This window comes from Onychostruthus taczanowskii, unplaced genomic scaffold (genome assembly GCF_017590055.1).
Source record: "Onychostruthus taczanowskii isolate IOZ18803 unplaced genomic scaffold, ASM1759005v1 scaffold90, whole genome shotgun sequence".
In the NCBI taxonomy this organism is placed as follows: Eukaryota; Metazoa; Chordata; class Aves; order Passeriformes; family Passeridae; genus Onychostruthus; species Onychostruthus taczanowskii.
This window is the reverse complement of record NW_024506994.1, coordinates 3,501,302-3,522,326: the sequence shown is the minus strand read 5'-3', so window position 1 is coordinate 3,522,326 and position 21,025 is coordinate 3,501,302. Positions and strand designations below refer to the sequence as shown.

At 41.3% G+C, this 21,025-nt stretch overlaps 1 protein-coding gene across 1 annotated transcript in view; it reads left to right on the top strand.

The window, feature by feature from the left end:
* The first annotated feature begins 506 nt into the window (after nucleotides 1-506).
* The window catches only part of MSRA (methionine sulfoxide reductase A), a 230,508-nt gene continuing 209,989 nt past the window's right edge, over nucleotides 507-21,025 (top strand). The window contains exon 1 of the mRNA XM_041426134.1: nucleotides 507-960. Coding sequence (XP_041282068.1) covers nucleotides 819-960 — 142 coding nt within the window. The 5' untranslated portion in view covers nucleotides 507-818. The remainder of the gene's footprint in view (nucleotides 961-21,025) is intronic.

Here is a 21,025-nt window from a genome sequence, read left to right as displayed (position 1 = left end):
GTCCCTGCCCATGGCAAGGGGGTGGAATGAGATAAACTTTAAGGTTCCTTTCAACCCAAATCATTCTGATTGTATGAATTTGGGCTGTATTACCCCCAAAACCACAGAGGGTATTTTCCACAGGCACTCACACTCGGATCACTTTTTATGTGTTTTTATTGCAAACATAGGTGCAGAAAATTCTCCCAGGAGACTTATGTTTTCTGAAATATAGTCAGTGAAAAAATACTCTGCAAAATTGGGATGGTACAGTACATTGGCTAAGCACAACACAGGAGACTGCTGTCAAAATTAACAGCCAGAAAAGCCATGGAAAACAATTAAATATATACATATTATTGGGGGTTAGAAAAAATAAGCTTAAATGCCTCTTCCAACCCAAACCACTCTGGTAATTGCAGAAATAAAACACATTACTGCATGAAAGGAACGTGTAGCGTGTTTTCTTAAATGTATCTGTAAAACACCCTCTAAAATCAGGAGTGTGGACAGCCCAGAGGGTGAATGTCACACGGATGAGGACATGAGGTGGAAGTGATGCCGACTCCATGAGGGTCCCAAAACTTTGGGAACAACGCCGCGGGCAGACTTCAGAGCAAGCAGCGTTCCACAGAGGTGCTTCCCAGGAACGCGGCCCAAAGGGCAGAGCCCATGGAAAGGGACATTTCGGGTTAAAGAGTCACTAAGGGACATTTCGGCTTGAAGCGTCACTGAGGGCACCTGGGGCGCTCCCGTGAGGGAGGTGAGCCGTGCCGCCCGGCAGGGGGCGCGCTCCCCGCCCCTCCCTCCCCGGGGCTCCCTCATCCCCTCAGCGGGCGATGTTGCCGCGCCACCGCCTCCACCTCCTGCTCTTCCTCCGCACTCTCCACGGCTCTGCCTTCGGCATGGGCGACTGGGCCTCCCGCCTGCCGCAGGCGGGCGAAGCGCTGCCCGGCAGGACCCAGCGCATGGCAGTGCCAGGTAAGTGCGAACTCCGTTTCCTTTCCTCTCCTTCCCTCGTCCCCCGCTCCCGCTCGCCGCCGTCTCACCCGCGCGCCCCTTCCCCGCTCTCCGCCTTGCGCATGCGCGGTGCCCTGGCGGCGGGGCGGGGCCGACGCGGCGCGTGCGCGCTGAGGGGTCGGACGGGGGCGGGGGAGGAACATGGCGGCGCCGGGGGGCGCGTCCCGTGAGGGGGCGACGGGGACAGGGGTGGGTAAATGTGCCTTGGGAAGGGGTTTGTGTCGAGGTTCGCTCGTGCAGCGGTGTTTCTTGTGTGCCGTAAGAATAGGGGTGGATGGGTTGTTGGAGCAGCTAGCGAGCGTGGCTCTTGGTGGCCCAGAGAAGCTGTGGCTGCCCCGTCACTGGAAGTGTCCAAGACCAGGTTGGACGGGGCTTGGAGCAACCTGGGGTAGTGGAAGGTGTCCCTGCCCATGGCAGGGGGATGGAACGGCATGAGGTTTAAGATTCTTTTCCACCCAAACCATCCTGTGATTATTTTCCATAGTTTCTCTTGGCTATATATGAATTTTTCATTTCTTACTGAACCTGGCAACAGGGTTTTAAGCAGATTTCCTTAGCCCTCACTGTTTTCGTTAAATAATAATACTTAAAAATAAAACCATGACACGCTGTGTATGTTCTGTGGGTGTTTTAGGAAGAAATCTTTGTGAGGGTGGTGAGGTCCTGGCACAGGTTTCCCAGAGAAGCTGTGGCTGCCCGTGGATCCCTGGAAGTGTCCAAGGCCAGGCTGGACCGGGCTCGGAGCAACCTGGGAGAGTGCAAAGTGTCCCTGTTCATATCAGGGGATGAAATTTGATGAGCTGTAAGGTCCCTTCCAACCCACAATAATTTTGTGATTCTGTTTGCAAAGTGCTTTTAAGTTCTTAATAATTCTTCCTATTATTTTTCTCCTTTGAGTAGGCGTGTGCTGTTAGGTAAGCAAACTAGCAGTCCAGAATGAAAGAATTTACTTTCTGACAGTCCTCCTAGGAACTGAAGGTGTTCCAAGATGACTCAGTGCTCAGGAGGAGTTCTAGTGGCACTGAGGTGCTCTAACATATGTATTGGATAGTTCACATAAGAGGTATTTATTGAATGAGGTGTTATTTATACGTACCATTGCTGCAGGCTCCTATGGACCCTAACAAAGTATGAGAACTTAGGGCTTAAAATAAATACTTAAACACCTTAAGTGCATAAGTGCTGGTGGAAGAATTATAAATGGATGATGGTGTAAGCCCAGTGGTCGAGAGCATAATAAAATCTTGCATGTTATAGATACTTAGTAAAAAGCTGAAGGTAGTGGTGAAATGAAAGGTAGCAGGAAGAATTATTATTTCTGGTGTAGAGAAAATGGACTCAAAGGAGGGGTGCAGAGGTGGGGTTTGTGCAAATACAGCAGTGAACTCCAGAGATGATGCCAGGAGCGCCAGAGATGGCACCAGCAGTAGCACATTGCCTGGATTAAAGTGGCAGCTTCAGGTTGTTTGTTGAGAAAACAGAAGACACACCAAGCTCATTTTATGCTGAGTAACTGCACAGGTAGAATAGTTTTGGGCTGCTGTAGAAAAAGCATCCTGATAAGAGCAAATACAAATTTTTAAAAATGTTTTTCTGTGGCTAAATGTGGTATTACATATGTAATAACAGAGAACTGTCACTATTAAGATGTAAAGTGCTCAGAAAAGAATGGCAATTAAAATTTAGGCTGATGATCAACTCAATGCTGATTGACCCTGCAGACCCTTGTCATGTTAATAATGTTGTTTGTGGGTCAGGAACCAGAACTGGACCTGGTATTCCAGCTGAATTCTTACCAGTACAGCACAGAAGAGAGGAATTTTTCTTTTCTCTGCTGTCCAGAGTCACAGTTTGCTTTCTCTGTGAAAATGTGCACTGTGAGCACATTTAACCTGGCATCCAGCAGAACCACAGCTCCTTCCCAGCAGCTCTGAGATCATCCTGCTCTTGCTGTTGACCTCCCTGAGGTTTCTGTTGGTGTAGACCTGGAATTGTTCCAGGTCTCCTGTGCTGTTTGCTGTGTCTGCTCTGGCTGTGTGTTTAACGCTGCCCTCGGATCTGCTGAGCGTGTTTTCTGTCACATCACTCACTTTGGTCTTTCAGCTATCGAGTGATTCTGGCCCCAGCAGCAGCCCCTGGGGTCACCTGCTGCCCACCAGACATGAAGGTATCGATCCCTGCCTTTGGAGGCTGCTGCTCCTTGCCATTTTTGATGTGCAGGCTGTTCCTCCAGCCAGGACTTTGTCAGCTTCCACAGCAAATGCTGGGAGAGAGGGTGTCAGAACCCTGCTGAAGTCAACATTTGCTACAGCCACTGCTCTGCAGAGCCATCATTTCAGCCTGAAAGGGCAGCTCAGCTGGACAAGCATGATTTGCCTTTGATAAATGTGTTGGTTATTCCTGATTACTTTCTTGTTCCCTGATTGGAAATAACTTCTAAGAGGGCATTGTCCATGATATCTCCTGGGACTGTGCTGAAGCTGAGAATCCTGTACCCCCTCAGTTCTGTTTTTCCCTTTCTTAACAGCAGTTGTTACTGTAGCCCAGTTCTCATCATCATCAGAGATCCCCAATCACTGTGGTTTTTCATTATTTCTGATCCATCACAGTGTTCTGATGGCCTCACCAGCAAACTTGCCCTCTCAGCTCTGGAAAAACTCCACAGGGCTCCTTAGATTTAAACACATTTAGCTTCTTTAAGTAACCATAACCCATTTTTCCTCATGTTGTTTGGTTATTTTCTTTCTGGCTGTACCAGCCTGGAGAGGTTTTGGAGCAGTTGTTGTTTCTGGAGACTTGTGCAAAAGAGGTTTTGAGTACTTCAGTCTTTTCTGTACACACTTCTCGCCTGTCTCCTGTATGCATCAATGCACCTTGATTCTTTCTGAGCTTCTTTTCACCCCTGTCATTTTTGTGGATTCATTTCTTATTGCCATTTGTGTCCCCAGCTAGGCTGAACTCCAGCTTTGGCCTCACTGATTTTGTGCTTAAATGCTGAGGTGGTGCTTTTCTTTGCCTCCTTTGTTATTTGTTTTTGGTCTCTGTATTTTAATCCATTAAGCAGCTCTGTGTTTCTGATGAAGTTCCCACTATTTCTACATTTTGTTCCTTAACTGTCTCAGAAAGTTTTTTTTCCAAATTCAGACCACATTGAAGAGCTTTTTTCTCCCTCTGGCAGCCTCACAGGGGCTTCTACCTCTCAGGGACTGCAGCTCCAATCTCTGCTCTCTGTGACCAAAGCCCAGGGAACAGCTGGGGCTGTGTCAGATTTAGGCTGGATATCAGGGAAGGGTTCTTCCCCCAGAGGGTGTCAGACACTGGAACAGCTCCCCAGGGAATGGTGACATTCCCAAGGCTGTCAGAGCTCCAGGAGCATTTGGATAACGCTCTCAGGAATGCATGGGGTGGGATTGTTGGAGTGTCCTGGGCAGGGTCAGGCATTGACTCAGTGATCCTTGTGTGTTCTTTCCAGCTCAGGAGATTCTGTGATTCCACGATAATTCCCCATGTAAGCCAGAGTTCTGCAAGTAGAAAATGCTAACACTGTGTACCTTTCAGCCTTCCTTTGGATCCCCATCTCCATTGTCTTCTGGCTACTGACAGGACTGTTTCCCTCTGGAGCCCTGTGCTCTCAAGGAGTTGTGTTTCAGTAGAGTGCAGCTCCCCATCCAGTTTTTCTGTGCTAGGAAGGATTATTCCTACATCCTGCATAACCTGTTCTGATCCCTGCTCCAGCTGTGTGTGCTGTGCCAGGTCTCTGATTCTTGTCACATCAGAGGTCTGTGACCACACCTGGACATCCAGGTGAGCCAAGCTCTGCCTTAGGGTGCAGATACTTGAGGAGAACTTCTGCCAGAGCTTTCTGGGCCTGCAGTGTCCATCCTCTTCACCTTCAGTGGTGTTAGCAGCCTTTTACTTTCCTAGCTGAGGAGCTGCAGAACATTCAGCTCCTTGTCTCTTGGAGATCCCATTGATTTCCTGCTCCTCATCCTGAGGGGATAAAACATTCTTGGAGCTTCTTCTCTGTGCTGCAGCATCTCCATCTGCCACAGCAGAGCTCCCAAAAGTGAGGCTGCTGCTGCCACTGCTGAGATCCCTGTGGAGGAGCACCAGGCTCTTCCCAGAGTTCATCTGGAGGGAGGTTGAACTTCCAGAGATGTTGGTGCACACTGAGAATCCAAGAAAATCGTGCAGTTAGACCTGGATAAACTGCTCTGCATTAGCTGAAAGGAGTACAGACATTAGCAAACATCACCTACTTTTTTTATAGGCAAGTTGAGTTTATCAGGTCTTGTACAAATTTCATAATCTGGGAATCAGAGTTTGTTGTGCAGTTTTCTTTCCTTGCAATAGAGCATCTGCATTCATTTTTTAAAATTACTTAATATCCCTGTATAATGGTGCAATAAGATGTTGTGCTTTATAGTTAAAACACACATTATTTATTGCTTCTACCTTTCTAGTATAACTCTACTTTTCAGAGTTAATTTTAGTTTGATTGCTGCTGAAACATGGCTGTGTTTTCTGAGTATGTGAGGATTTATTACTTACACTATTTAAAGAACTGTTTTATTTTATGACAGTGGTAGGAGCAGTAGTCAAGGACCCTATGAATGTAGACACTGAGTAACATATACATATAGATACACACACACAAAGAGAGGGGGTTTTTTTTTCCTGCTAGATGTCCTGAGGTAGCAATGTGCAATAAATTAAAAGAATGTTTTTCCTGCCATTCCCAATAAGTAATGTCAGAGAATATCTTCTTACACATCTGTAGTGACTTGACTTTTTTGAGGCAGAGAAAGTCCAGCTCATGGGTAGAGAGCTTTAGGATTGTTTAAACCCATTAGGCCTTTTAGCTTTACAGCTAAAGATTAATAGAGCAGTAATTACAAATGTTAAGGAGGTCATGGTGAATTTTAGTCTGACCTTCTCTGTAAAAAAAAGAAAAAAAAAAGTGCACAGCATTGCCATGAATGAATTCTTGCTTGAATCAGATCACACTCTTTAAAGAAAACATTGATTAAAAATGTCATTTGACAGAGAATCCACATGCTCTCCCTGTTAGTCTTTTTTTTTTTTTTACCATTCTTAAGACACTGAACAGAAATTATTGTGGTCAAACCAGTGGCTTGTGGTTTGGTTGGTACTTCTACTCACCATTAAACTGTTGTCAAAATAAGGAATAAAATGAAAAATAGTCATGTTTATTTCCTTTACTGATTAAAAGAATTTGTAGTAATGAGAAAATAATAATTTTTTTCAGACATGAATTCAGTATCACTGTATTTTAGGATTTTAGGTCTAAAATAAAGATTCCTGAGATCATACCTCAGGACAAAACCTCAAAATAAAGTTCATCTTAAGGTTTAGGAGGATTTGTTTCTTCAAAATTTCCACCACTTTATTTATGTGGTACAGTTCTACATAATGAATTAATTAGTTGTCCGTTTTTATTGAGCTTGTATGAAATATGGGCCAAAAAATGCAAGACTTGACTTCCATTGCAGTTCAGTGGAGTGTGTTGAGTAATAATGTCATATGTGGTTTAGCACTTTCCAAATTGCAATTTACCTTTTTCAGAAAAGTTACTTACTTATTTCTTCATACTAGAACACACTCAAGCCATCAATTTCCATAAATTATTAAATTTCATTATAATTTTGGTGTGTATGCCAAGACTGAAAGCAGAACTCACAGGACAGAAATGCCTCACCTCAGTGATTGTTTATTATCTGAAAAGACTTCTCACATTTGTGGTTACAACTTCTTTACAGGTACATCCAGGATGAATTTCCTTGGAAATCCTGCCTATCATGGCTTTTTTTAGTTCTCTAATTTTTTTAGTTCTCTAATTTTTTTTTGTGCGCTTTGTCAGGTAATTATATTCACACACTAGACACCTAATTTTCAAGCCAAATTTACAGCTGTAAATATTGTGCTCTTGTTGGAAAAACAAGAATTGCTTTTAACCCCCAAGTTGCATTTTACATTTTGGAAGGTGCTGCAAAGGAGAAGCAAAGATTTAAGTCAATATAAAGAGATTTTTTTTTTTTTTTTTGCTGTTCTTTTGCATATGCTTTTTTGCTCTTGGCAGCTGGAAAACAACAACCCAGAGGAAGTTAACAGGCACAGAGGATGCTGGAGAGATGGAAAGCATACAGGAAATATATTTACAGAGCTGCACATCCAGCTGCCAAATGCTGCTTTTGAGGTGGAATAACCTTGACGGAATCACCCTGCACTTACTTATCACCTCTCACTACATCCCAAGAGAAAGGGTGACATCATTCATCACCAAACCCTTCAAAATACACAACAAAAAAGTGGAAAAAAAAAAAAAAGTCTGTTGTTGGAGTCCCTGGAGTTCCTGGAGCTCTGCTTAGCATGCGGCTCACAGCCGGGGGGTGCGGAGGAAGCGCTCCCGGGGCTTCTCCTGGCAACAGCCCGGGTTGCTGGGAGACAGCAGCGCCTAAATGGGGAGAAACTTCACCCAACTGGCAGCCTCGTGCATCCAAATGAGCCTTGCTGGAGGCTTCTCGTGCTGATGCTGTGATTTCCCTCTCCAAAATGGAAAAGGAATCCAGAGGATCTTTACCTAGAGGGCTGTGTGTGGATTCTGCTCTGAGGGATCATGCAGAATTGTGTTATATAAGGGGTTAATTATTCCTGGGTGAAGGTAGTTGTGGTACGCAGGGTTCAGGAGTATCTCGTTGCTGCTGTTTTGAAAAGGGATGTGAATGTCTGAATTTGCCAGATTTGGGGTGTTAAACCTGTCAGTTATGAGAGTTAAACACAAGGTTATGTTTACTCTGGTTGTTTTTCCTGACAGAGAATATTTTATCTGATTTTGTTTGACTCCTGAGATACATTTGGCTGCTTTGGCTGATTGTGCCCATTTATCTTTAGCGCAGGAATGACACTGCGCTACACATTCAGGTAACGTTGTGCCCTGGATCCCAAATGTTCCTCCATAATTAAAAGAATGCATATTGCAGGTACAGACATGGAATTAGGTTTCCCACTGCTTCTCTTTCCACAGCAGGTAGGAGAGTGTGGGGCAAACTTTCCATTGCAGCAGGAACGGGGTGGGACAGAGCACTGGAAGGGGCTGGGTGGTGCTGCAGCAATACCCAGAGTTTGGCTGTCACAGGTAGAACAGGCACTGGTGCTTTTGGTTCATCAAAAGACATTTAAATCAGGGAAATAATGCCCAAAATGCTGTTTTCTTCCACTGGCTGCAGGAGGGTCTGGTGACCAGTGCAGGGTCCAGTGGCCAGCATGGAGGTGTCTGTGTGATAACCAGCCACAGAGCGAGCCCTGGCTTTGCTGTTAATGACCTGTCCATGTAATTGATATTCAGTATAAAGCCTTTAATTTATTTATTTATTGCCCAGGGTCAAAAGCTGTATTTTTATTTAATTCTCTACACCAAACACCAGTTCACACAATCAAAGTTTTTTTTCCTTTACTTTCTTTAATTTTCCTTGTTCATGGTTGTATATGATATTGCTAATAATGAAGGAAGGAATTTCCAAAGTCAGGTTATCCAAATGAGAGTGAAATTTTTTACACATGGAATTGCAGAGGTGCAGGATCTTTAGTTCCTTCAGAACACACAAGGGGTAAATAATAAAACTCACTTTAATTGATTTGAGAGAAGATAAGTGCAGAATAGCCTTTAAGGCAGATTTAAAGTAGCTTGAATATTTCAGGTATTAATTCCTGTGTTTTAGTCCTTCTCTGTTTCTTTGATGTACAGTACTTCCTTTTGAATTTTTTCAGCTTTAAAAGCTTCTCTGGTTTAATTAATGTCTTCCTGTCAAATTTATACCTTCAAATTACAGTGGTGTACATTGCTTTAACTTCAGGTTTATGTACTTTTTATTGAATTTATTTTTACTTTGCAATCATTGAATTATTTGGCTTATAATTTATTGTGTGATAGGCATTGCTTTATCCTTCCATGCTTATCTTTTAATTATTATGTATGGAATTTCTGTGATATGGATACATTTGATTATTGCACTTATTTTGTTGCAAATTTTTATGATACGTATGAAACTTGCATTTAAATTTCCAGTACAATTAAAATAATGCACATAAATAAGCCCTTAGTACAAATCAGATAAAAACCTGTGCAATAAAACCCATCACAATCCAGGGATGGTTATTACAGTTTTGTATGTATTGCTCGTAGTTAATTCCTGTTGCATATAATGCAAAATTGGAATTAGTGGAGATTGTTTGGGTCTTTATTTTGAAGATAAGATCTTATTTTCTCTTGGGAAATATGGCCTGGTGGATGATACCTGTATTTTTACTATAGTTTGGGCTTGATTGCTCAGGAATTTGACTTTCTAGGAGCATCTAGGAGAGATGCTTTAAGGAATGTCCACATTTCAGGAATGGCTGAGAAGCAGAACTCCAGTGGAAACTAATTTTTTAGTGTCCTCAATGTGAGACAGAAATCCCTCTTCTTGAGGGTGTTTGTTTAGGCTTGAGGACTTTGGAGGTAGAGATTTTGTGCCTGAGCTTCTGGCTCAAAACTTCTAGGAACCCAGTGAGGAATGAGAAGTGTTGTGCAAGGGACAGACAGTGGAAGTGTCTTTGGGTTTCTGACATTGCCCATCAGTGTTTACAGGCTTGGAAATGTACTTCCTAGTTCATCAAACATTCAGCTCCTGAAACTTTCATCCCAGAACTCCTAAAGTGGGAGCAGGATTCAAGGGAGTCTGGCATTGATGACTTAACAGGCTGAGGGAGGAGAGGGATGGCCCCAGACAGCCCTTGGTGGGACTGGCAGGGACTGGTACCTGTGTATGGCAGAATGGGATCACAGGATGATCCAGGACTTCAGGAGATCATTGAGATTGGGATCAGTAGATTGGCAGCTGATCTGCTCCTCTTGAAGAAAAAATGTTTGCAATCATCTGCTCCTCCCAAATGTTGAGTTTACATTCTAAAAAATGGCAAAATTCCAAGTCAGGGAATCAGTGGCTGATTTAGCAAACTGCAATAAGATTTCATCTAAGGTCATCAGAATCAAAATAACTGCACCAGAGATAACATTACAATATACAGCATCTATGTGGACTATTTATATTGCTTCTTCCTTTTGTTTATGTTCTTCCTTAAGGATTCTTCTTATTACCCTAAACAAGGATATGCAAACCTTCTTCTGCATTTACTGAGCTTGTCCTGGGGAGCAGCAGAGATAAAATCTTGAAGAGGTTGCACTCAGACAACTTCTAATAAAACAAGCTTCTCACAGAATAATAATGCTTAATTTCAGTAGGACCTTGAGTGACAATTTTCCAAGTTACCACTCAGAAAGGGAACAGGAAAGGGAAGAAATGAGCAGGCAAATCAAATATAGAGGGTGGATTCTTAAGAAGAATGTCCTAATATGTCCTAATATGTCCTTTTTTTAAAAACAATTTTAAGATGTTCTAACCCTCCACTTTGTTAGCAATTTCCAGTCATGAATGGGTATAACTGCTCTGGAATCCAGCTGCATCCCCTGGAATGAAGGAGCAGGACCAACAGCCCATCTGTTTGCCACATTCAGTTCTGAAGTTCTGCATCTAAAAGGTCTCCTCATGTTGTTGGCAGCTGAACACAATTCCTGTTTAAAACCTGAGTTTTGAGCACTGAAGGGATTTGGGGTAGGACGTCACACCTCGTATCTCCCCATTGAGTGGCTTTAATGCATTTGTTCTCTTACCAGTTGTCTAAATTTCTTGCTGTTTGGTGTAACCTGGTCCCTTGTGCCACTGTTAGCCATCAAATTGCGCTTTTTTTTTTTTTTTTTTTTTTTTTTTACCTGAAAGACGCTGTCTTTTACTAGAGGAGGATCCCATCCCACGCAGGAAAAGCTGGATGCAGCCTAACACTGCATTCCAGGGTGGGAATTGCAGATTGTTACTGTGACTGTGAATATGCCCCTGGCTGGGGACATGGAGATGATTCAGATCATCCTTAAATCCTTGGAGAGATCCTGGGTCTGGCCTTTCTCTGTTCAGCCAATGTGGCATTCATATTCTCTGAAAAAATTCCTTCACCCAGGATTTTTCTCCTGGGAAGCTGAGAGGCCTCAGAGAAAAGGGAAACAATTCTTATATGGTTTGCTTTTCCTGTGTTGTGTTCATGTGTGGAATGTGTTTGGAGATTGTTTACCCACAGGTGATTGTTTCATTGGATTATGCTGTGAGTTGTTTTGACTCATTGGCCAATTATGGTCAAGCTGTGTTGAGACTCTAGAAAGAGTCACGAGTTTTCATTATTATCTTTTTAGCATTCCGTAAGCATCCTTTCTGTATTCTTTGGTATAGTATAGTATTCTTTAATATAATACGGTATTATAAAGTAATAAATTAACCTCTGAGAATATGGAGTCAGATTCATCATTCCTGCCTTCATTGCGGCATTCCCTGCAAATATAATAAACCACTATGTTCCTCTGAAATTCCTGGATTTGGTACTATTGCCAGTTGACAGTGGGACAAAACATCGTATTTTGGATGTTGTTGGCTGTGCCTGGGCTGGTGACATAAGGCCAGAGGATGGGATATGGAGGAGCCATCAGCAGGATTTGAGTGTCCCTCCATCCATGGTGGCGTGGAATTGCAGACTCCCACACTCACCCTTTTGCTTTAACTTATTTCTCCTTAAGTCCTTGTTTAAGGCGTCATCTTTGTGTTAAACATTCACACACCAGTTAAAACCTACTCAATGTTTGATTTAGTTTACAATAAGTAAAAGCAAACTTTTTGAATGACAGGCAAAAAATCACCAAATATGTATTTTATCTTTCTGGATACTTGTGCACAGATGTTCCCAGGTATTCCTGTTGTGAAAGTATTAAGTGTAATGGAAGTGGAAAATGAGGAAAACCCAGCACCCTCTGGGCTGATGGCTGGGTGAAGATGAGGAATTTGGACATACTGATCTCTGTAGAACCATTTAAAATATTTAATTAGTGAAAATTCAGTTATTGAACACAAAGCACTTTGTACCTGAATTTTACAATAAATCCCTTTATTACTGCAAAACAAAGAGTATGTTCTTATTCCTCATACCTGGAATTATGAGAGCTTAACTGGACCAAATTTTAGGTGAATTCCCTTAGTTATTTGATTTTTTTAGAGCCTCCATTTTCATAACAATTGAAGATATTTGAGAATTTCTATTTTCACTCCAGCCAAATTAACTGTGAGTGGATTTTATTAATAATAACTATTTCTACCTCAAGTTCCGTGCATTTATTTTTCATGTTGCACACTGCAATCACTTTTTAAATGCCGCTAAGTTCTATCTGTAACTGTTTTTCTCCTGAGAACTAAAAGGAGATAATAAACAATGGTACCAATGGTATTTAAAAATCCATGTTACATTTTATATTGGAACTGTTCTGGGTGGTACTGGATGGAGAGAATGGGAAAATATTTTACCCTAGGAATGCAAATTCTGTTTGCTATACTCTGGAAACCATCTGGTCCTAAAGGAACTGAAGAAGAGCACATTTAGTGGAGATTGACCCATGGATTTGGAATTTCAAATTGGGGCGGAATGCCAGCACATGATGAGCATTGAAGGATAATCCCGCAGTGATTTTAGGAAGTTGTTGACAGCTTCCCATAGAGTTTGGTCTTGTCATTTATTTGCCTTGCAAAGCTGGAGAGCTCCACCCCACAGTGAGACAGTGCCAGCCCTAAACCCACGGGGCTCGCGGATCCGCTGCTTTGATTTTCACCTGGATTCAGCTGGAACTCTCCATTCCTGGGGCTAATGTTTTCCATGGCACGGGAAAGACCACAGTCAGGCGTACATGATGTTGTCAAAATGATAAATGGTAAGTGCAGCTGATAGGGGGGCAGCTGCCAGGAGGAGACAGCCCCTCCTGGACCAGAATTAATTTGGGACATACAAAACTGTGCAAAACAAGCTGCCAAAGGTGGTCACTGTATTGACTCACCTTGGGAATCTGCAGGACCCAAGGCCCTTGCAGGTCTAGTCCTTCATGTTCCATGTTTTCATGCATTTATAGGCCTTAATTCTTCTGTTCTTGTATTTTTTTTTTAATTTTATTTCATTAATTCTTGGAATGTTGATTTCAGCTCTCACTGTCTTCCCTTGCCTCTTCTGGGGGTTGCAATATTCCTTCTTTTTTTTCCTTCTCTCAGTATTCCTTCTTATTTTATTGGTCTCTATGTAAAAGCTACAGTCACTCACATGTTCTTAGAGCTTCCTCAGTGTTTGGCTGTTTAAGAAAAGTGGAGAGTCAATAGGAAATTCTTTGCCATCATCTCTGTATGAACAGCCCAGGTAAAAGGAGCCTTTTTCCTGTCACATGATGCACTTTCACCCTTCAATAATAAATCAGCAAAGCATCTGGCTCCAAAATTGGACTCCTAAAAACCTCTGGCTTGTTCTCAGAGGCATTGGCTTCACTTATCTCTAATGGAAATGGCCACAAATGATAACAGGAGTGTGATAGCAGAAAGACTGATAGAGTTAGCCCTGATATATCAGATATTCCAATGTGTTTATTTTAAAAATAAAGTATTTTGGGGCCTGTCACACCCAGACTGACCTGATATCAGGTGGTCTGGATGAAGCATTACACAGCTTTTGTTGGTCCATGACACTGAGGTGTCCAGCAAGGAAGAGAAAAAGGGAAATAAAAGCTGTACCTGACATTTGAAAGTATCTTTTTGGGGTTGTATTCCAAATAGAACAGCTTAAATGAATGAATTACTTCTTCTATTCCAAAGTTTTCCGCTTGGGAGAAGGGAAATCATTCTCACTCCACAGGTGCACAGGGACAGGTGTCCAGGTGTACCACACTGGGGAGACACAGAGGCATTTGATAGTGATATAAAAATATATGGATAAAAGGGTATGATGACATCACGAGGCTTTCACTGGGAGAATTTTAAATGAACAAATTCCAGGGGCATGAATGTGTAAAATGCATAAAAGATCACAGAATCATTAAGGTTGGAAAAGAGCTCTAAGATCAAGTCCAAGATGGAAAAAAAAATTTGAAATGAGTGATGACCAAGGCACAGATCAATATTAATTTTTTTCCTAATTCTTCAAAGAAGGACCAGTGATAGATAGCTAAGTTACTGCAAAAGGATAAGCACAGGGATTTTTCTCTGAACATGGGGATATAGATGGTGTTGAAAGACAGAGCTTCATGTGGTTCTGTAATGGTAAACATCAAAGGTGGTCAAATTTGGACTGGAGATGGATAGGAAAATACTTGGAGTGATGAGAAATTTTACTTTTTCCATATTTTGTGTGTTGGAAAAGAATAACATAAACATCAGTGGGACAGCTGGAGAGAGGAGAATGCTCAGGAGACATGTGAGGATGGAAAAGCACTTTATGGAGTCACTAATACAAAACCTGGTGTCAGGTCCAGTTATCTGGAAGTTGAGTACTGGATTATTGCAGCCTTCCAAGGAAAAATCCATAGATTTTGTAAGGAAAGGGAAGGGAAGGGAAGGGAAGGAAAGGAGAAAGGGGAAAGGGGAAAGGAAAGGAAAGAAAAGGAAAGGGGAAAGGAAAATGGGAAAGGAAAGGAAAGGGCTGACGTCAGAACTGTGGGAGGCAACAACAAGAAGAGCAAATTGGAGAAGCTGAGGGGGGGAACATGGTGAAAACATGAAGAAAGGGCCCAAAACAAGGTGTGGAGAAAGTTTTATGTTTTCTTCCTGTCTGGAAGTTACTGAACGCTCAGTTCATTGGGATGGAAACTTCTTTATGTGAAGGAGGAGAAATGAGTTCCATTGAGAGATATCAACACCTTGGAACTGGAGGATGCATCTTGGAAGGTGTCACAGAGGGAGGTGGGAGCAATTCCAGTGGAGTGGTGCAGTTGGAAAGAGGAGAGAGGGAGTTAGGAGAGCTGCGGTAAAACACGCCTTGGACAAAAAGCTTTAGGGCAGGAAGAGTGGACTCGTTCCTGCACATGAGATCCACCCTTGCTGGGTCCACTGCCTTTGGAGCAGTATTCTGAGGGATAAAATAAGGCTCTTCATCCTGTTAGAAAATTCTTTTCAGGAAAACATTTGGCTGCTCAGGAATATATTTGTTTTTACTGCTTTAACTTTCACTAAGAGGAATGAAGGAATAGTTAACATAGTTCATCTCTATTGGAATTTTATATATATTTTTAGTATTGCTGAAGTCCCCTGTTGTCAATACATACATTTTTGGAAGGAAAACTAATTAAAATCTGAGCATTTAATAGAGACTGCTGCAATGGTGTAGCTTTTCAGAGTTAATTCCACAGTCAATAATTTCCATGAGATCTTTTTGTTCCCATGTTGATGCCTGATGGTCTTTCAGTAAAGGCAAAGTGACACATTAGAATTTGCTGTCAAGTATACAAAGAAAAGAAGTAGAAAGATTATGCATAGTTTTTTTCCCCCAAGTTGGCCCTGTCATGAGGATACAAGGTGCAAATGGAAATGAGAGAGTGTGCAATATTTTGAAGCAAAAATGTGATTTTAAAGTTAATGGTGTTCTGGAATTGGGAGGCTACTGGGAGAAACATGGATGGGTCTGTTACAGTCACACAAGGGTAACCTTATGTGGATGTCTGAGGTCTGAAGGGCAGAGAATGAACATGTTTTTTTTTTTAAAAATAATCATTATATAACGTCACCCAATCTCTGACAGAACAAAACCTTTAGAAGGAGAGAGGGATTTCCTTGGATACTGGGGGAAGGAATTGTTCCCTGTGAGGGTGGAAAGGCCCTGGCACAAGTTGCCTGGAGAAGCTGTGGCTGCCCCTGGATCCCTGGAAGTGTCCAAGGCCAGGTTGGACAGGGTTTGGAGCAACCAAAGACAGTGGAAGGTGTCCCTGCCCATGGCAGGGGGTGGAACTGGATGGTCTTTAGTGTCCCTTCCTACCCAAATCATTCTATGATCCTGTGAACTTCTGAGACTCTCTATTGAATAAACTTAGAAAATTAAACACTTCAGGAATGTTTTTTTCCCCTCAGAATATTCTATTTAGCTCATTAATGTAATGCATGTATTTTAAAAAGTTGGCATTTTGCCTTGGCAAATAGCTTGAAGATAAAAGAAAGTTTATTCCTGTAATTTTGCTCACATGAATTCTTGTCATTTAGAATATCTTGAATGAAGTTCCAAATATAATTTTCTATCCTTTAAGTCTTGCAACACATCAGAAATTTCCCACCAGAGTTGACTGTTAATGCTGAGCCATTTCTGCTCTGAGTGCCACAAGAACTTGAGCTGTTGAATTAACAGATGACATCATTGGCTCTATGGATGTGGGGAGATTTTTTGTGTGTGAGCTGGGATCCAATTTGTTATTAATTTTCAGCTTGATTTTTAATAATGGTGGAATCGAGAAGACTGGTTGTTTTCAAGCTGGAGTTCAGATAAAGTTAAAATGTGCGTGACTTCTGAGCGTGATCTTAATTCAAATCCATACATCTCCTGCTCCTGGCACCTTCCCATGATTCTGGGGAGGAGAAAATGAAAACACATTATTTTAAGGAGTATTTGGTGCTTATTAAAATTACACATACGCCCGCCTTCCAAAGAGTCTTGATTTACTGCAGGTTGTTCATGTGTCGCATGCGGACATTTTTAGCGAGCAGATTTCTTATCCCTGCGAGAACAGGGAATGGCTTCCAGTGCTCCACGATCCGGGAGCACAAACGTTGCATCCATTGTAAAAGGTAGGGAACCATGAAATCTATAAAGCCGATTTGGCAGGAGCAGCGGCTGTTGGTGCCAAGATTTGGTTACTGACCCACAGTTTCCTGTTTGGAAATCTATTAATTGATTCGCAAAGAGCATCTTTTTGGAAAACAAGGATTCAGACAGGCTGGCACAGGCTGGAGCTCCGCCAAGACTGCTCGGGAAGGTTGCCATGCTGGGAGCGAGCGAGCGAGAGAGCGAGAGAGCGAGCGAGGCGAGGGAAGAAAAAAAGGCAAGACTTGGCACAGCTCAGTCAAATCAGCTTCTTTTGTCTGCTGTCTCGGCTTGAGCTTTGCGAAAGAAAACCGTCCTGGGGTACAGAAAAACTCACAACTTTTTTTTTTGGTTTTCAAACTTCCGTCGCTTTTTAAGTCTCTTGGGCTCTTGGGAAGTGGTGGTGACATTAAATGACGTCCAGTTAGCAGTGAGCAGAGAAATAAAAGCTTTTAATGAAGCCTTCACAATGTCAGTTTGTACATATGGGAAATACGATATTTGGTGATTTTTTTTTTTTCTTCCCTATGTCTGATTAAATTGTAAGGGAGCCGAGTAACTTGGAAGATTACGGAGGGAATGTGTAAATAAATGGGAGAATTTTCATTTTTTGCAGCAAAACAAAAACTTTTCGTCGACACAAACATGCTTTAAAACCGAACCTGACCTCCTTCGGAATACGTTCGGAACGGGAATTCCAGCGTTTCTCTCAACAGAAACGAACTTTTAGTGGAACCTCCTTAAAGATTTCATCTGACCCAGCAGTGAAGTAAGAGTAGAGAGAAAGTTGTGACTTCAATAGAAAAGTGAGTATGTTCTTAAAGCCACAACGTTTGTTTTTGCTGCTTGGTGCTGTCCTGGCTCCATGTCCCAGCCTTTAGAGACAAGCCTGAAGACCCAGCAGGACACGCCGAAGACACCCAGGCTGTGCCTGAAGGGCAAAATCAGAGCATGGTTATTCTGCTCCTGCTCTCAAACATTCCCTTCAGTGCATCTTCCTAGAGAGCCTCTGAAATCGCTGAATTTTCTACTTTTAGAAGCAACAAGAGATGGAAAAATATCGGCTGCTGCCAAGTGAGGAACGTTTGAAGATGACACAGTTGATGGCACTGGATACGGAAACTTCAGTTTGTAGTTACAGGACCTGTTTGCTGCAAACACTGAAAAAATCTGCTCTTTTCTCAGGAATTAAAAGAAAATGGACTAAAAAAAATCAGTGCCGGCTGAAGCATGGACGCTTTACAATTTCAATAAAATGAAGGACCTAAAAGTCCATTGTTTTCTCCAAAGGTGCCTGGTTTTTCAGGGAGAGAGGTACCTGCCTTCTGATTTCCTAGAAGCAAATATGATCACACTGCCTATTAGGCCTGGATGTGCTGGGATTATCCTCCTGCTGCTGTGACAATCAGCATTATTATTATTTCAGGGAGTAACTGTAAACCGTAGATTTTTATGGATCGGCTTCGCTTGGAGTAAGTATTACCCTATCCTTAAAAACTGGATTGTTCAGCCTGAGATGTGCAATTCCTGGCATGCTGCACATTTCCCTCATTCTTCCCTGCTGAAGGGAAGAAACAACATTAATGGAAAGGTTTTTAATAGGAATGTGTTTGTGTTTTGACTGTGGCATTTGGATTATGAGACTGCTAAAATTAACTGGTCTTTTTGATGATGTCAAAAACTTGGGTCACTTAATATTACATTAAATTGGTTTCTTAGCAAGATCTGTCTGATTTTTTACTACATCAGTGAGCCTTTTGAAAGAATGCTGTAGTTAAATAGTGGGTAAGATGCTGTTGTGATTAATATTTGGTTCACTGAAACATTTTGATAGTGTTTCTTAGGGAGTTTTGAAGAAAAAAATTCTATTATTCTGTCTTTCTAAATCTTTAAAAGATATCCTCAGCAGCCCAGTGTGGGAATAGGTATGCCGTGGGGGATTTCTAATGGATCCTGGGTGGAAGGGGAGTGTTTGGAGGAGTTGAGTTCTGCTGTCTGTGTGGTTCTTGTCTGTTGTTCCTGCGCAGGCACTGCCATGGGATGTGCCTGGGGACACGGGGATGTGCTGGGCTGAGTTTGCATCACAACACTGCCCTAAGTTTGTCTGTCCGTGGGGAATTCTGGAAGGAATTCCCATTATTTCTCAGAAATCCCGTGCAGTGTCAAAGCATTTGCTGTTTTCTTTAATTGTGGCATTCCAAACCAAATCTTTACTGGGTGCACCTATTAAAATTCAGAAAACAACAGAAAACATTTATGGTGCTTCCTCTAAGGGAAATATTAAAATGACCATTACATTTCTAAGTGATACATTAAAATAACCATATCTCTCTCCCAAGTACCTACTTAATTTCATAAATTCGGGTTTTAAACATGATCAACATGTGGGTGCTTGCAGTGCATTTATAAAGAGAAATATTTGTGCAAATATTTTAACATCTGTGGACACTGAAGTTATTTTGAAGCAGTTCCTGCAATGTTGGAAACACTGTTTATCTCTGAAATATCTCATCAGTACATTTTGGGTTCCTAAATGAGATGCACACCACTGCACACTTCTTTTGGCCTCCATAATAGAATATTTTTCTTCCTGCTGAACTCTTTGATTTTGAAAGTTCATCTAAGTGCTAATTTTTTGGAAAATATCCCAACTTGGCAATTTAAAAATGAAATTGGAATTGCAAGGTTTAAATGATTGGAACCTGAACATTGGTTGGATTGTGTGCAAATGGAATTTCTGGTGTAATTTGACATGGGTTATTGTATTTATGTATTTTCTTCATCAGCTGGACTTTTCTGGATATTTTAATCTGATTATTCATTGCCACCATTCATCTATAATCCTTAATTATTGGATAGGTTTAATAACTTCATAAATTAACAATTTGTGTTTAATTCTTAATGAATCATTAATATCTGTTTTATATTGGATTGTACAGTCTCTTAACGTGGCATATTTCAGTGTGGAGGTGAGGGTTGGTGGTTGGGGTTTAACTTCATTTTTGTTATTAAACCACAGATAATATTTCACATTAGAGCATCACGTTGGATAATGTGATGGGCCAATGTCTGATTTCATTGTAGTGATTAATAGGACATAAACCAAGGTTTACGCTGCTGTTTTAATTAGTGTCAAAGTAGTTTGAGATCAAAATGGGCCTGGAATGGGCTTCATTTGTGCCTTTTATATTGATATATCAAAGCATTTTAAAAATCAACGCTTACTCTGAATCCCTGTGGTTATTGGACAAGGAAGAGATGAACAGTTCTCAGTATGACTGTGGATTCTCCCTAAATATGGTTGTAGGACAATAATACAAGTGTTCAAATGCAGTTTATGGAGGTTTTGGGTGTTATTTTGCATTCCTGTAGCCATGGGAAATTATCTTGAGATTCTGCACATGGTAGAACTCCATGTGCTGAGGTGTCTTCTGGGTCTATAACAATATTTAAAAAAAAATAAAATTAAAAGTTATGTTTGATATATATTTTTTAAGTTTCCTTCCATTTACCATTTATTCTTTACCATTAATCCAAAATAATTGCTTATTTTGTAGTCCACCATTCTCTTGGCACACTTGGGATTGACTTGGGTGGAATTCCACTTCTTTATTCCATAGAAGCCACAGTCTTTATCCATGCCACAAAAAAAATTGAGCAAAGTCAATATTATTTCGTCCCCTGTAACTCTTAAGATATCATTTAAGTGAGTTGAGTAACTGTTTTAGTCATTGTGGAGGAATAAACACCTTTAGGAGGTTGTTAGTGAGGTTGTCCCATCAGTGCTTTGAGCTACTCTCTTTATTGACCATAAATAATTGGAAAATAAATATTTATTTAAAAAGAAAAAAAATGGTGAGAATATAAAAATATTGATTTTTAATATTTTTAAGTTACATTGTCATATATTTATAGATCAGGAATAGCTCACGGTTGTTTAGGATCTGGCTGACTCTTATAATTTTCTCAATGAAATTGTTTTAGAAATAATAGAAGCTTGTACAGTTAATAATTATGGACACCCATGTTTTTCCTATTTTTCTTTATAAATAAGTTATGCCCAGTGTACATCTGAGTCAATATACAGCAGTACTCTCATATGTATTGGATGTGATGGAATTGAAAAAGTTTTCAGGGATAAATTATGGATAATGCAAAAAAATCCCATTATTGTCTTTCCTTTACATTTATTTAATCACCTATTTTTGTTAAGTTTGCCAGGATCAAGCAGAGTCTTGGTGTCATCTTTTCTCCTGTTTGCTGCTGAGCTCTTCAGCCT